This window comes from Furipterus horrens, unplaced genomic scaffold (genome assembly GCF_987537825.1).
Source record: "Furipterus horrens unplaced genomic scaffold, mFurHor1.1.pri manual_scaffold_2, whole genome shotgun sequence".
In the NCBI taxonomy this organism is placed as follows: domain Eukaryota; kingdom Metazoa; phylum Chordata; class Mammalia; order Chiroptera; family Furipteridae; genus Furipterus; species Furipterus horrens.
Genome location: NW_028327172.1, coordinates 98,806,795 through 98,821,410, shown reverse-complemented (window position 1 = coordinate 98,821,410; position 14,616 = coordinate 98,806,795). Strand labels below are relative to the sequence as shown.

The following is a 14,616-nucleotide window of genomic DNA, read 5'->3' as shown; positions in this document are numbered from 1 at the left end:
CTACTTCCTTTTCCTTATTCAAAGCGTTCCCAAAATTATACCTCCATGATTCGTTAATTTTTCTTAATTAGGAGAATAATTGCCTCTTGTCTCCTTCAAGCATTATCCTGTAAACTTCAAATATAAGATTCGCAAAAATTCAAGAAACCCCACTCATAACCTAAATGCTGACTATCCAAATGAAATAATAACCAATTAGGTTATACACACACACACAGAAAGAAAATAATCGCCAATGATTTTCCAATGGCATTCCATTAAAACACATACACACACACACACACACACACACACAATTGAGACAAAAAATAAAATAATTTTTTTTACTTTTCCCAATCTCTACAGCTTTTGATTATGGTAGAAGGAGTTGTAGTTCAGGGACCTACATAAAACTGAGTGAAGAAGAAAATGTTTTTATTAATCACAACATGAAATTAACATGACATCCCATTAGACTTGAACCAGGATAAATGATGCTGTTATAAAACTTATATTTCTCACATCCATTTCTTTCTTTCTCTCTTTTAATTTTGAGAGAGAGAAGGAAGAGAGGCAGAGACACATCGACTGTTTGCCTCTTGCACACCCCCAACTGGGAACCTACAACTCAGGCATGTGACCTGACCAAGAATCAAACCAGCGACCTTTCAGTTCATAGGCCAACACTCAATCCACTGAGCCATACCAGCTAGGACTCATATACATTTAAAGGAAAACGGTACATAGTAGGGCTTTTTTAGGTCTTATAAACTGATTTCAGTCAACTTTTTTGAAAATAGTAAACAGCATTAACATATTCTCAAACTGTGCTAAGGAGGGGTTAGAAAAGCAACTATGAAATCTATAGTGATAACAACTGGCAGGTTTAGAACTGTTTTGTTAAGAATGTTAAGATGTTAATAATCATGTTTCTCTCTATTTTACCTATCATATCAGAGCACTTTTTTCACTAAGGCAACTGAAGGTGCCACAATGATGAGCAAGTGTTTTAAGTAATAGATGTTTGACTGATCAGGATTCAAGCTTCCTTTCCCAATTTTGTCTCTTCTGAAACAGAAATAAATAACTTTATGTGTTGTAATGTTAGGAAGCTAATATTTCAAAATTCAGCTACTATAATCTAACTCATAATTAAAAGAATGCTGTATTATTATTAGGAATAAGTCTTTGAAATACTTCCAGTTTTTAAAATACTAAGGCTTCTGAATAAGTTCTCAAACCTGTCTTTCCATTTTAGTACATAACTCAATAAATGTAACACACTGGGTCTGTATTATAGTAACTTCTTCTACCAACTACATTTTGCCCTCAATAAGGGTGAGAGTTGTAGTTTCAAACAATTTCTACATATAAAGCATCTTTAAATTAGTTTCCTTTTCACTGAACTATTTTCTCTCCACTTCTGTGCCTGTGAAAGGTAATCTGAACACACACGTATATATCTGCATACATAAAAGTAAGTTACTTTTATCTAGAATAAAACTACAGTACAGGGACAAATCTGTGAAGACAGCATGAACTTCCTTAGAAATCCTCCTCTAGGTTGAGGAAGGCAGGTGCAATTCGCTGAAGGATGTGATGAGGCTGTAGTAAGTCTTTTCATCATCTGTCAGTCCTGCATTGCCAGGTCTTATGACCACAGCTACATGTACATCTGCTTTCTCAGCAGCACTGGCCTCTGTGAAAAATCAAAATGTATGTCAGAAACATCAAAATATGATCTCTGAGATATGCTTCAAAGTAATCAGGAGGATGTGGGAATGTAAAAAACAAGTTTGGCCTTGATCAGATCACTGCTGAAGCTAGAAGATGGGCACGTGGGTGTTGACTATAGTATTCTCTTATTTAAATAATTTTTAATTTTTCTGTAATAAAAAAATTTAATATATAATTGTACTTGAAAGACTAGGATGGCAATGTATCCAAACTTCTCAGTTTAAGTATGTATGAATGCAGAAGGGCAGAACCATGTCTGGTTCATGAATAGAGGAGTCTACAACTCCTCTATTCCCGCCTGTTAGTCCTACAGAGAACAGAGCTGTTTCCAACCTGGCAGCCTGTCTGGAAAAATACCAATTAAGTAGATATGGGACAAATGGAATCCTAGGACCAAATCAGACCAAAATAGCTGCTCTCACATCAGGAGCCAAAATGTCATAACCTCTGACTAGACTGCCCATCTTCTTTTGCCTCACAAATTCCCACTCTTTGAAATTCAACTCAAATATCTCACCTTCCAAAAGTATGATTACAGCATCCTACATGCTCCTTTAACACCATGTATTTAGTTCCATCACAACAATGTGAGTTGGCAATTATTATCTGTTGTCTCTCTCCTCCCTCAACAGACTGTGATCAGTGACTACATAGTGGGTAGAAATAAAAACAGGACTAGTAAAATAACACTAGGCAAGCTAGATATTGCAGGAAATATCTTTAAAATGCCTTGGGTTATGTATCTCTCAATTTTGTTTCCATATTAAAGATAACAGTTAACATATTAATGTAGCACCTATGTACCAGGTACTGTTCTAAAAAGAGGGAACAAAACAAAGCTCCTGCCTTCATGGAGCTTCCATTCTCATCTAAATCTGCACAATCCTGATATAGATAATATCACTACCCCCATTCTACAGATTCGGAAACTGAGAGCCAGCAAGTGGTAGAGATAAAGTTTGAAATTGTTTATCTAATTCTGTGGTCTGCTCTAGAACAAGGGTCTGCAAATTACAGCCTGCCACTTGTTTTTGTAAACATTTTATTGGAACACAGCCACACCCATTCATTTGTGTATTATCTATGGCTGCTTTCACACTATAATGACAGAGCTGAATAGCTGTGACAGAGGCTGTATGGCTTGCAAGGTCTAAAGTATGTACTATCTAGTCCTTTACAGAATAAGTTTGCCAACTCCTGCGCTAGAGCGCTACTTCTCCAAGTGTAGACCATGGACCAGCAGTATAGGAGTCACCTGAAAGTTTGTTAAAAAGGCAGAATCTCAGATCCCCAATGTGGAACTACTGAATCAAAATCCAGACGATGAGTTTTTATAAGAAAGTTCAAGAAAAAAAAATTGGCAAGAAAGGAGGCATTCTAAGCAGACATAAAATACCTGTGCAATTACTGGAAGAATGGAAGACCAAACACGGGTCAGAGAGCTGGGGCACTGTTGGAAAAATAGAAAACTGGGGAAGAATCTTAAACACACTCTATGGAATTTAGATTGGGTATTAAAAAAACAAACAAAAAACTCAGTAATTTCTCAAGCTTTGAAAAAGTCGCAGTATCTGAATGGATTAAGGGTAGTGGTGTTGAGAGAGGTAAGTTCCCATTCCCGCAGAGAAAAGCAGGTCAGAGCTCTCTCTTCTTCCTACATACCTCAAGTGTCTATCTTCTGCACTTCCCTAAAAAGGGCTGTCATCTTCCCAAGGCAAAAAAGGTGCTGAACAATCCCCTCCTCAGGCAAATTCTGCAGATGCCATTCATTCCAGCAGAAGAGGCAGTTGCTTCCTACTCCAGTTCCCAGCCAAATGCCTCAAGTAAAGTCTTCCTCCTAACAAGTAATCTGGGATCTCCACTAAAGCTGAGCTATAATGATCTATTATCCATGACCCAAGTGGAACTTGACATTAGCTAATAACATTCAGTGTCTTAGGACATCAAGCAGCAAGTTTTTTTCCTAAACATATTTGCTCTATTCATACAATATGGAGACACTTAACTAATACTTGACTTAAAACCCTGGATCTCTTTCCTTACCTCCAAAAGGAGTCCTTCAGTTCTCTTTTATACTTAGGTATTATTGGGTTGGTCAAAAAAGTTCATTTGGTTTTTTTCATAAGATGGGCTCTAGTAGTACTTAGCTGTCTTTAACATCATTCGAAACAATTTTGTTAGACTATGTTGAGACAGCTGTCATATCAGCATGTATTTTTTAAAAATCTTATCAAAATTGGTGCATTTTTCTTTTTTTTAAGTACATTTTATTGATTATGTTGTTACAGTAGTCCTTTTATTTTCCCTTTGCTCCCCTCTGCCCAGTACCCACCGCCCTTAGTTCATGTCCATGTGTCACGCATGTAAGCTCTTTGGCTTCACCCTTTCCTATATTATTCTTTTTTTTTTAAGTATATTTTATTGATTATGTAGTTACTGTAGTTCCAATTTTTCCCCCTTTGCTCCCCTTTGCCCAGTGCCCCACTTCCCTCCAGCAGTACCACCCCTCTTAGTTCATGTCTATGGGTCATGCATATACGTTCTTTGGCTTCACCTTTTCCTATAATATTCTTAACTTCCCCTGTTTTGTACTAAGCGATTATGCTTCTTAATCCCTACACCGTATCCCCATTTCTCCCCCTCCCCACTCCCAGCTAACCCTCCAAATGACCCCCATACCTATGATTCTTTTCCTATTCTGGTTTGCTTAGTTGGATTTTGTTCTTTTTTAGATTCAGTTGCTGATAGTTGAGTTTGTTGTCATTTTAGTGTTCATAGTTTTGATCTTCTTTTTCTTAAGTAAGTCCCTTTGACATTTCATATAATAATGGCTTGGTGATGATGAACTCCTTTAGCTTTACCTTATCTGGGAAGCACTTCATCTGCCCTTCCATTTTAAATGATAGCCTTGCTGGATAGAGTATTGCTGGTTGCAGGTTGCCTTTCATCACATCGAATACTGCTTGCCAGTCCCTTCCTGCCTGCAAGGTGTCCTCTGAGAAATCAGCTGATAGTCCAATAGGCACTGCCCTGTAGGCAACTCTCCACCTCTCTCTTGCTGCCCCCAGGACTCTGTCTTTATCTTTCACCTTTGGCATCTCAATCATGATGCATCCTGATGCGGTCTCCTCTGGGTCCACCTCGCCCAGAACCCGCTGTGCTTCCTGGACCTGTATGTCCATCTCCTTCACAAAATTTGGAAGTTTTCCTCATTTTTTTCAATTTTCCTTTGTTTCACTTAGCATAGCCTTCACTTCTTCTCTTATGCATTTGCCATACTCAAGCATATGTCAAGTCTGTGAGCATCTTTATCACCAGTGTTTTGAATTTTTCATCCGTTAGGTTGTCTTTCTCCTCATCTGTGAGGTTGGCTATCTCCTGGTCACTTAACTCTCACACTGGAACCTTGATCCGTTCCCCCTTCTGGGCCATATTTCTCTGTCTCCTCATTCTGACAGGCTCCTGTGTTTGCCTCCATTTCCTGAGTAGAGTTGTCGCTCCTGTTATGTTGTAAGGGGTGGAGCCTTAGGGATTCATCAGTGCAGGGCGACCTGTTTTACCACGTTGTGGCGCTGTATGAGGAGGAGGGGTCTGAGAGGGAACAATGCCTCCTGCCCAGCACTCGCCCCTTTTCCAGGCACCTCTCCCACTTCCTCACCGGACTGGCGCCTCTCTAACTGCTGCCATGGCCATCAGTCCCAAACTGGGTGGGCCGGCGGATGTTCTAGGACCGTGGGGTTCCTTTAAACAAGAGGACTCCACTGAGAGACCAGCAGTTTCTGCCTCTGCCCCAAACCCCACTGGTCTGCACAGTCAGAAGCAATGAAGCTTGATTTTTCCCAGTGCTGGGACAGTGAGCTGCACTGGTCTGGTGAGGAGCTGGGAACGCTCCCCAGGTATGCCTCCCAACTTTTTAAAACATGTGACTGCACTTTCTGCCGACCTGCTGCCGCCGCCACCACACCACATCCTGTCCACCCCAGCTCCACCTCTCCTGCCTGTCTGGATGAGTATTTCTTCTTTATATCTTTGTTTGCTGGACTTCCATGTAGTTTGATTTTCTGGAACTTCTGGTTGTTTCTAGTTTTGAGGTAGTTGTATTCCTTCTTAGTTGTCGAGGGAGACGCAACGTGTTTGTCTACCCCTCCATCTTGGCCGGAAGTCCCAAAACTGGTGAATTTTTGTGTAGCCATTTCAATATTGAAGATAGAAAAAAATACTCAACATTTTTGACGTATTATGCTTTATTATTTCAAGAAAGGTAAAAACACAACTGAAACGCTAAAAAAGATTTGTGCAGTGCATGCAGAAGGTTCTTTGACTGATTGAACATGTCAAAAGTAGTTTGCAGTTTCATGCTGGAGATTTCTCGCTGGACGATGCACCACAGTTGGGTAGACCAGTTGAAGTTGATAGCGATCAAATCAAAACATTAATTGAAAACAATCAATGTTATACTACACGGGAGATAGCGCAACATACTCAAAATATCAAAATCAATAAAGTTACTGGTAAAAGTGAAAAATGTCTTATTTTATGGAAAAAAGTAAACAGACTTTTTGGCCAGCCCAATATTTGGGATATCACTTAGTCTTCCATTTTGTCTTGGCAATGGAAGTCTGGGCACATGGTACCAAAGCAGGTTCAGAGATAATAAGCAAGAGCACGGCAGGCAGCCAGCTGCCTGGCCTCATCCCAGCTGCAGATGGGCCCAATTCTAGCCCTACTATGGAGCACAGGGAAGGCAGAAGTCTATGGACAGGAATAAAACCTCTGTGGAAGAATCGCAGGGAGCCAATTTCATTGTGAGGCCAACTTGGGGATCATCTCTAGTCTAAAAAGAATAGGAATAATTTCTGTGACTGTAACCTAAGGAAATGGCTTAAGGGAAAAAGACCTGAAATTACAGATGTACTATGATGGCAACTAGACAAAATAATGTGGCTAAAAACAAGGCTATGAAGAAACTATAAGAGGTCTTAGGGCAGGGATTATAATTATTAATAGTAACCGAAAGGTGGGGGACAGGGCAAGGGGCTGGGGATCATACAATGCTCAGGACAAGCTGACTTTATAGAAAGCTCTAGCCACAAAGCAAATCCCTAATTCTGACTCTGCAGAAACCTACTGTTCAAAATGCTAAGAAAATTAAATATAGGACAAACCATAGATTTTCATCTCCCACAGCCCCCTTTATATGAATGATTAAAGAAAAGCAACTCACAGATTAAACTGAACAAATTCACCAGAACAAGGCCTATCTCCTTTCTATAAGAAGCAAAACTATCATTCCTCATAGAAATTGCTGGCACATCCTTAATTATGTAGAAAGTAAAGTGACCTCCCCACCCTACCACTCTAAGACCCCAAAAACCATCCAAGGAAGAGGGTATATTAATAGCTTTGAATCAATAAAAGGTTTCTACACAGAAATATGACAGGCAGTTACAGTTCAAAGTAGAGGCCAAGTGAAATGCTTGCCGTTACAGCTAATACTTGCTGGTGGTATATTTAAGTGGCCTGGCTACCTAGTTACACAATGAACCCCAAAGCAGTATGTGTATCTGTCTCTCACCTTCAGTGCAGTTAGACATGCAAATGTGAAGCTTTCCAAGATGTAGAAAAATGAGCCATGCACCTACTGTCATATTCTTATATGCATGCTCACTCCCACAATGATGACTTTATCCCTTTTTATTTTTCCATTTCATCTACACATGTACAAAGGGATGGGTAGGGAACCACAGACAGTTAAATGAGAAGAATTAGTCTTTCCAATGCCACTTACCCACACAACCCCCAAGGATGGGTAAATGGAGAGAGAGGTGAGTTGGCTGGTTCATTGCTTTTAATAAAATTTTCATTTTTCATAGATCTACACATAAACTTTCTTTAAAGAGGCAATGTTTGCAGTGCCAGCTTCAGCTCCCATCCTGGACTAAGAAGTCAGATCACTCACCTAGAGTAACGTCTGTCAGAAACAAGATGTTGCTGGTTGAGCACCCAATGCTGTTTGCAATCTTTCGATAACTCTCACTCTCCACTTTGTGTCCAATCTTAGTATCAAAGTGACCATCAATAAGCTGAATACAGAAAAGGGAAAGACATTATAAATACACTAGTAACCTGGACCCCTTTGTCTCTCATTCGTTATCTTTGAAATATATAACAATCATAGTAACTTCACTCAGTATATAACTGAAAATCTACTTAATAGAGAACTCTGTGAAGGCTACATAAAGTACCTACAAAGACTGAATAGCAATAAATATGTGAAAGGAGAAAACTGTCAATTCAACACACATAAGATCATTTTATAATCTATTTGCTTTTCTTTCATTAATTTTTTATCCAAAATCTTTTAAAATACACATGCCCTACTTTCTACCCTTAAAATAAATACTATTTACACTCAAACTACTTACTAGACGAGGTTGTACGCCTGAAGAAAGACTCTGACCACTGATTGTCCTTTTGAACCCAGAAGAAATATTTCTCTAACCTGCCTCATTATCAAGCTATTACTTTACTTTAAACAAACTTTCAGGACTTCCAGCCAATAGGGAGGCCTACACAGACACAATGCATCTCCCTTCACAACTAAGAAGGAATACAACTACCTCAAAACTAGAGACAATCAGAAGTTCCAGAAAATCAAGCTGCATGGAAGTCCAACAAACAAAGATATAAAGAAGAAATACTCATCCAGACAGGTAGGAGGGGCGGAGCCGGGACGGAAAGGATGTGGTGTGGTGTTGGCAGCAGCAGCAGCAGCAGCAGCAGCAGCAGCGGCAGCAGTGGCGGCAAGTGCAGTCACATATTTTAAAAAGTAGCAAGGGTCACCTGGGGGAGTTCTCCCACACCAGACCAGACCGCACAGTTCACGGTTCAAGCGCCAGAGACAATAAAGCCTCATTGCTTCTATGCAAACAAGTACGGGCTGGGGTGGAGGAAGAAACTGCCAGTCTCTCAGCAGAGTCCACTTGTTTAAAGGGCTCCCACAGTCCTAAAATGTCCACAGACCCACCCACTCTGGAAACGACGACCTAGGCAACAGCTAGAGAGGAGCCAGTCCCATCCCATATGAAAGTGGGAGAAGTGCCTGGAAAAGGGGCAAGTGCTGAGCACTTACAGCGCCACAACGTGGTGAAACAGGTCGCCCATACTTACGAATACCTAAGGCTCTGTCCCTTACAATATAACAGGTGTGATAGCTCTACCTAAGACACAGAGGCAAACAGACACAAGATGAGGACACAGAGAAGTATGGCACAAAAGAGGGAACAGATCAAGGTTCCAGTGAGAGAACTAAGCGACAAGGAGAGAGCCAACCTAACAGATGTAGAGTTCAAAACACTGGTAATAAAGATGCTCACAGGCTTGACAGATATGCTTAAGTACAGCAAACGCATAAGGGAAGAAGTGAAGGCTATGCTAAATGAAATGAAGGAAAATCCACACAAAACCAATAGTTAAGATAAGAAAACCGGAATTCAAATCAATGATTTGGAACATAAGGAAGAAAAAAAGTCAACCAGTGCAGAATGAGGAAACAAGAATTGAAAAAAATGAGGAGATGCTTAGGAACCTCTGGGACAACTTTATAAACATCCTAACATCCGAATCATAGGGGTGCCAGAAGGAGAAGAGGAAGAGCAAGAAATTGAAAGCTTATGGGAAAAAAAAAATGAAGGAAAACTTCCCTAATTTGGCGAAGGAAATAGACATACAAGTCCAGGGAGCACAGAGTCCCAAACAAGCTAGACCCAAAGAGGACCACACCAAGACCCATCATAATTAAATGCTAAAGGTTAAAGATAAAGAGAGAATCTTAAAAGCAGCAAGAGAAAAGAAGAGAGTTATCTACAAAGGAGTTCCCTTAAGATTCTCAGGTGATTTCTCAAAAGAAACCTTGTGGGCAAGAAGGGACTGGCCAGAAGTATTCAAAGTGATGAAAAGCAAGAACCTACAACCTAGATTACTCTATCCAGCAAAGCTGTCATTTAGAATGGAAGGGCAGATAAAGTGCTTCCCAGACAAGGTAAAACTAGAGAAGTTTACCATCACCAAGCCATTACTGTATAAAATGTTAAAGGGACTTATTTAAGAAAAAGAAGATCAAAACCGCAAACATTAAAATGACAACAGACTCACGACTATCAACAACTGAATCTGAAAAACAAAAACTAAGCAAACAACTAGAACAGGAATAAAATCATAGATAGTGAGATCATATGGAGGGTTATCAGCGGGCAGGGGGAAGGGGGACAATGAATATTTTTTGGCAGTCCCTTCTTGCCTGGAAAGTTTCTTTTGAGAAATCCACTGATAGTCTTAAAGGAATTCCTTTGTAGGTAACTATCTGCTTTTCTCTTGCTGCTTTTAAGATTCTCCCTTTATCTTTAGCCTTTGGGTCCAACTTGTTTGGGACTCTGCTTCCTGAACTTGTATGTCTATTTTCTTTGTCAAATTAAGTATGTTTTCTTTCATTATTTTTCCAAATAAGTTTTCAATTGCTTGCTCTTTCTTCTCTCTGGCATCCTTATGATTGGATATTGGTATGTTTAACATTGTCCCAGAGGTTCCTAAGCATCTTCTCACTTTTTTCAATTCTTATTTCTTCCTTCTGTTCCAGGTGAATGTTTATTTCTTCCCTTTGCTCCAAATCGTTGATTTGAATCCTGGCTTCCTTCTTATCACTGTTGGTTCCCTGTACATTTTTATTTATTTCACTTTGTATAATCTTCACTTCTTTTGTGACCATGCTCAATCATTTTTCTGCGCATCCTTATCACCAGTGTTTTGAACTCTGCATCTGATAGATTGGCTATCTTCTTTTAGCTTAGTTCTTTCTCTGAGATTTTAATCTGTTCTTTCACTTGGGCCATACTTCATCTCCTCAATTTGACAGCCTCCCTAGTTTGCTTCTGTGTCTTAGGTAGAGCTGTTGTACCTATAATGTTGTAAGGGATAGAGCCTTAGGTATGTGTCAGTGCAGGGCAATGCGTTTCACTGCCTTGTGGTACTGTATGTGGGGGAGGGGTAAAACAGTGAACAATGCCACTTGCTCAGCACTCGTGCCATTTCCAGTTACTTCACCTGGCTCCTGTATGTGACTGGCGCCCCTCTAGCTGTTGCCCTGGTGACAGTTCCCAGAGTGGTTGAGGTTGCATACATTTTAGGACCGTGGGGGCCCTCTAAACAGACTCTCCTAAGAGATGGGCAGTTTCTTTTGCCACCCCAGCCCCCACTGCTTTTCACAAGCAGAAGGTACAAGGCTTTTTTTCCCTGGCACTGGAACCATTAGCCGTGCTGTCTGGTCTGGTGCTGGGATCGCCTCTCAGCTGTCCCTCCTGGCTTTTATCCGCCATAGGTGAATGTGGGACCAGGTCCAGAACCTCTCATGCTGCTGCCTCACCTCCAGCACATCACATCCTCTCTGTCCCAGCTCCTCACCTCTGCCCCTCCTACCAGTCTAAATGAGTATTTCTTAACTCCTCTCGTTGTCAGACTTCCATAAAGTTAGATTTTCTGGCAGTTCTTTTTTTTTTTTTAATTATTTATTTGTTTGTTGATTTTTTTGTTTATTTATTTTTTAGAGAGAGGGGAAAGGAGAAAGAGAGGGAGAGAAACATCACTGTGTGGTTGCCTCTCACTTGCGCCCCCAACTGGGGATCTGACGTGCAACCTAATCATGTGCCCTGACTGGGAATCGAACCAGCGACACTTGGCTCGCTGGCAGTTCTGATTTTCTTTTGTTCTGAGGTAGATGTAATCCTTCTTATGGTTGTGTGAGGAGGAAAAATGTGTCTACCTATGCATCCATCTTGGCCAGAATCTCAACAAGAATTTTTTCATGAACAATAAATTTATCAGGTAGTCTTCACTGTTTAATTATGTACCTAGTTCTCTGACCTAAGAATGCTGGTTCTCCCTGAGCTGGTGGTTCAACTGGTTGGAGTGTCATCCTTTACACCAAAAGGTTGTGGGTTCCAACACCAGTCAGGGCACATAGTCATACCTAGGTTGCAGGTTTGATCCCATCAGGGCACATGCCTGGGTTGCAGGCCAGGTCCCCAGTTGGGGGTGTGCGAGAGGCAACTGTATCTCTCACACATCCATGCTTCTCTCCATCTCTTTCTCCCTCCCCTCTCCTTTCTAAAAATAAGTAAATTATTTTTTAAAAAAAGAGGCAACCAATCAATGTTTCTTTCTCACATTGATGTCTCCGTCTCTCTCTCTCCCCCTCTTCCTCTCTCTCTAAAATCAATAAACGTATCAAGGATTAAAAATAAAATTTGTTAAATTTAAAAGAAGAATGTTGGATCTGCTAAAATAAAATCTGTATCTCCAAAGTGCTAGAAACAATCAATCCACCTTTACTCCATTGCATTCAAGAGCTCTGGGTTGTTTGTTTTCGTTTTCTTGTTTTTGGATAGTGGAATGCACACGTCACCTGCTACTTTATAAACAACCAAAAGAAAAGCATGCCATTAGTTTCCTTTGAGTTGACAATTTCCTAATACTTACAGGCTAGCTCACGTCTTGTTAGCTGTATTTTACATATTGTTCTAGTACTACCATCATCAAAATCACTTAGAGCAGATGCTTAAAAATACAGATTCCTGACTCCCTATTCTAGTCCTGCCAATTCAGATTTGTAGGGCCCAGGGATCTACATTTTAAACAAACTCCCCAGTGATCTTTATGCACAAAAATTTAAGAACCTTTGATGCAAAGACTGATAACACAGGACATTTCACCCTTGCCTATAATGTATTTCCCAGTTTTTCCACTTCCCTGTACAAAGTGCTTAGCGTATAGAAATGCAATTATCTGAATGCTGACTTAGCTTGTAACTGTAGCATATTCCTTTAACAGTCATTATTTCACCCTTTGATAAGTGTCAGAGAACAAAGTAATCAAGTAACCTACCTCAAGAATATCTCCCTCTGTAGAATACCCAAATAATAGTTTCTGTGCCTCTACACTCCCTGAGGAATAAATATACACCTTCATTCCAGCCTCTCTCCATTTCCTGACTGCTGGAACTACATCTTCAAAGAACCTGGAGAGAAAAAAAAGTTAAAATGCAGGAACATGTTATCTAGCCAGATGAAAAACAATCAAAATAGTTGTCGCAAGTTTCTCTATTTGTGCCCAAATGGTCTCCTTGAGAAGCAACTCCATGAGACTGCATGTGTAGATCTAATAGAGTGTCAACACAGTTCTAGAGCCACAGCGGATCAGAAAGCAACAAGTTAGTTGGAAAGGAGAACACTTTTTGACAGCCCCTCTAATGATAGTCAAAAGTTATTACAGATAACAGGATGAAATAAGTAACATTTTATTTTAATCCTCACTCAAGGACATGCTAATAGGGGGAAAGGAAGGAGGAGAGAGGGAGAGAAACATTGATGTGCTTCACAAATTCGCCCTAATCAGGAACCAAACCTACAACCTAGGCATGTGCCCTGACCAGGAATGAGACCTGAGACCTTTCAGTTTACAGAATGACACTCCAACAAACTGAGCCACACTAACCAGAGCAGAAAGTGACTTTTTAAATTCCTAAAGAACTTAAAAAAGCAAACAATATTGTACTATTTTGTATCTTTGATGTAATGCATGACAAGAAAACGTTACTTTATGTCAAGTGTGCCATAAAAAAGCATGGGAATACTTTTAGAAATATCTGTACCCAAACAAAAGAAAAAATGTCTGGGTGTTCAAAGCTATTAATTTTTGATTAGCTAGAAAATGGAATTGCAGTTTCTGAGAACTAAGAAAACTTAAGTTGTACTATGCAGGAAAAAAATTATATACTACATCAGGTAAGAGGCTTGTACCATATCACATTTGCTAACCAGCAAACTGCCTATTTTTCTAATTTCTGAAGTTGTCTTGTTTACCAATTCTATGGCATACTCAGTGGTGGAAAGATCATAGAAGATGGACGAAAAGAGAAGCACAAGGAAGTTGGGATGTGGAGCTAGTCATCTTTAAAAGACTGAAAATGTCAAGAGAAATCTCCTACTGGATAAAACAGCTTAATATGTTGCACTAATTGAAGAAAAGAGTTCAAAACCAGCACACATAATTGTGAGTTACTTTGTGTGTTACTTTGCACTTATAGAGACAGGATTTTTTCTTGTTGAATATACAAATTGTTATTGCTCCAAAGCAGGGCTTAGAAGTCTAAGGTAACTGAGTTAAAAGTCCCCAGTTTTATAATTGAGGAACCAAGACTATGAGAAGGAAGGGCTAAATACTTTGAGCATTGTCTCCTGACTCCACTCTTTTGAGTTTTACAAAGCAATCTAGCTGATGTTCCCAGATCACTGGCCTATCCTGAAATTCCAATACATCCTTTAAAAGGTGGAAGCCCCTTATAAAGTATATAAAGAAATGGCATCTCATTTGCAAAAACAAAAGAAACACAGGCAGCCAGAAACAGTTTTGGATCTTAGGGTTTACATCAGGCAATGGCCTAAACCCCTTAGTGGCAGTGTATTATTAAGACTACCTTAAAATATATATATATATATATCTTAGTAACATAGGACTCTTGAGTCTCCTTCAGCAGGAGTGCTCAGGAACTCCACAACCAAGACAAAATGTCCATGGAAGGTGCTCAAAAGAGCACAATGGCACTGATGACACTCTTGAGTACCCCCAAAGTGATGGGGTGCATAACTTTATAGAGTTCTTAGCCTGCTAACAGAACAGAAAACAGGTAATCTAATGGTCCTGGGAAGCAACCCAAAAGTGCTGTTACTCTTATGAAAAGGATCAAATATAACAGTTCAAAAAGTAACCATTTTCTAGGAAGCCATTTTCAAACTGGGATTAAAAGTCCTTCAACCAAGACTTCCGGCCAAGATGGAGGCTTAGACGGAC

The 14,616-nt window shown here is 40.0% G+C and overlaps 1 protein-coding gene across 3 annotated transcripts in view; it reads right to left on the bottom strand.

Annotated features, from left to right (window-relative positions):
- Positions 1-397: 397 nt before the first annotated feature.
- ENOPH1 (enolase-phosphatase 1) overlaps positions 398-14,616 on the bottom strand; it is a 30,766-nt gene continuing 16,547 nt past the window's right edge. Inside the window, exons 4-6 of one of the 3 annotated variants that reach the window (XM_090266205.1) lie at positions 12,652-12,784; positions 7,676-7,799; positions 398-1,678 (exon numbers count right to left, since the gene is read on the bottom strand). In XM_090266205.1, coding sequence (XP_090122331.1) covers positions 1,539-1,678; positions 7,676-7,799; positions 12,652-12,784 — 397 coding nt within the window. In that variant the 3' untranslated portion in view covers positions 398-1,538. Of the gene's footprint in view, positions 1,679-5,974; positions 6,089-6,256; positions 6,551-7,675; positions 7,800-12,651; positions 12,785-14,616 lie in introns of those variants that run through there. The other 2 variants (XM_090266203.1, XM_090266204.1) reach the window with 2 other exon arrangements.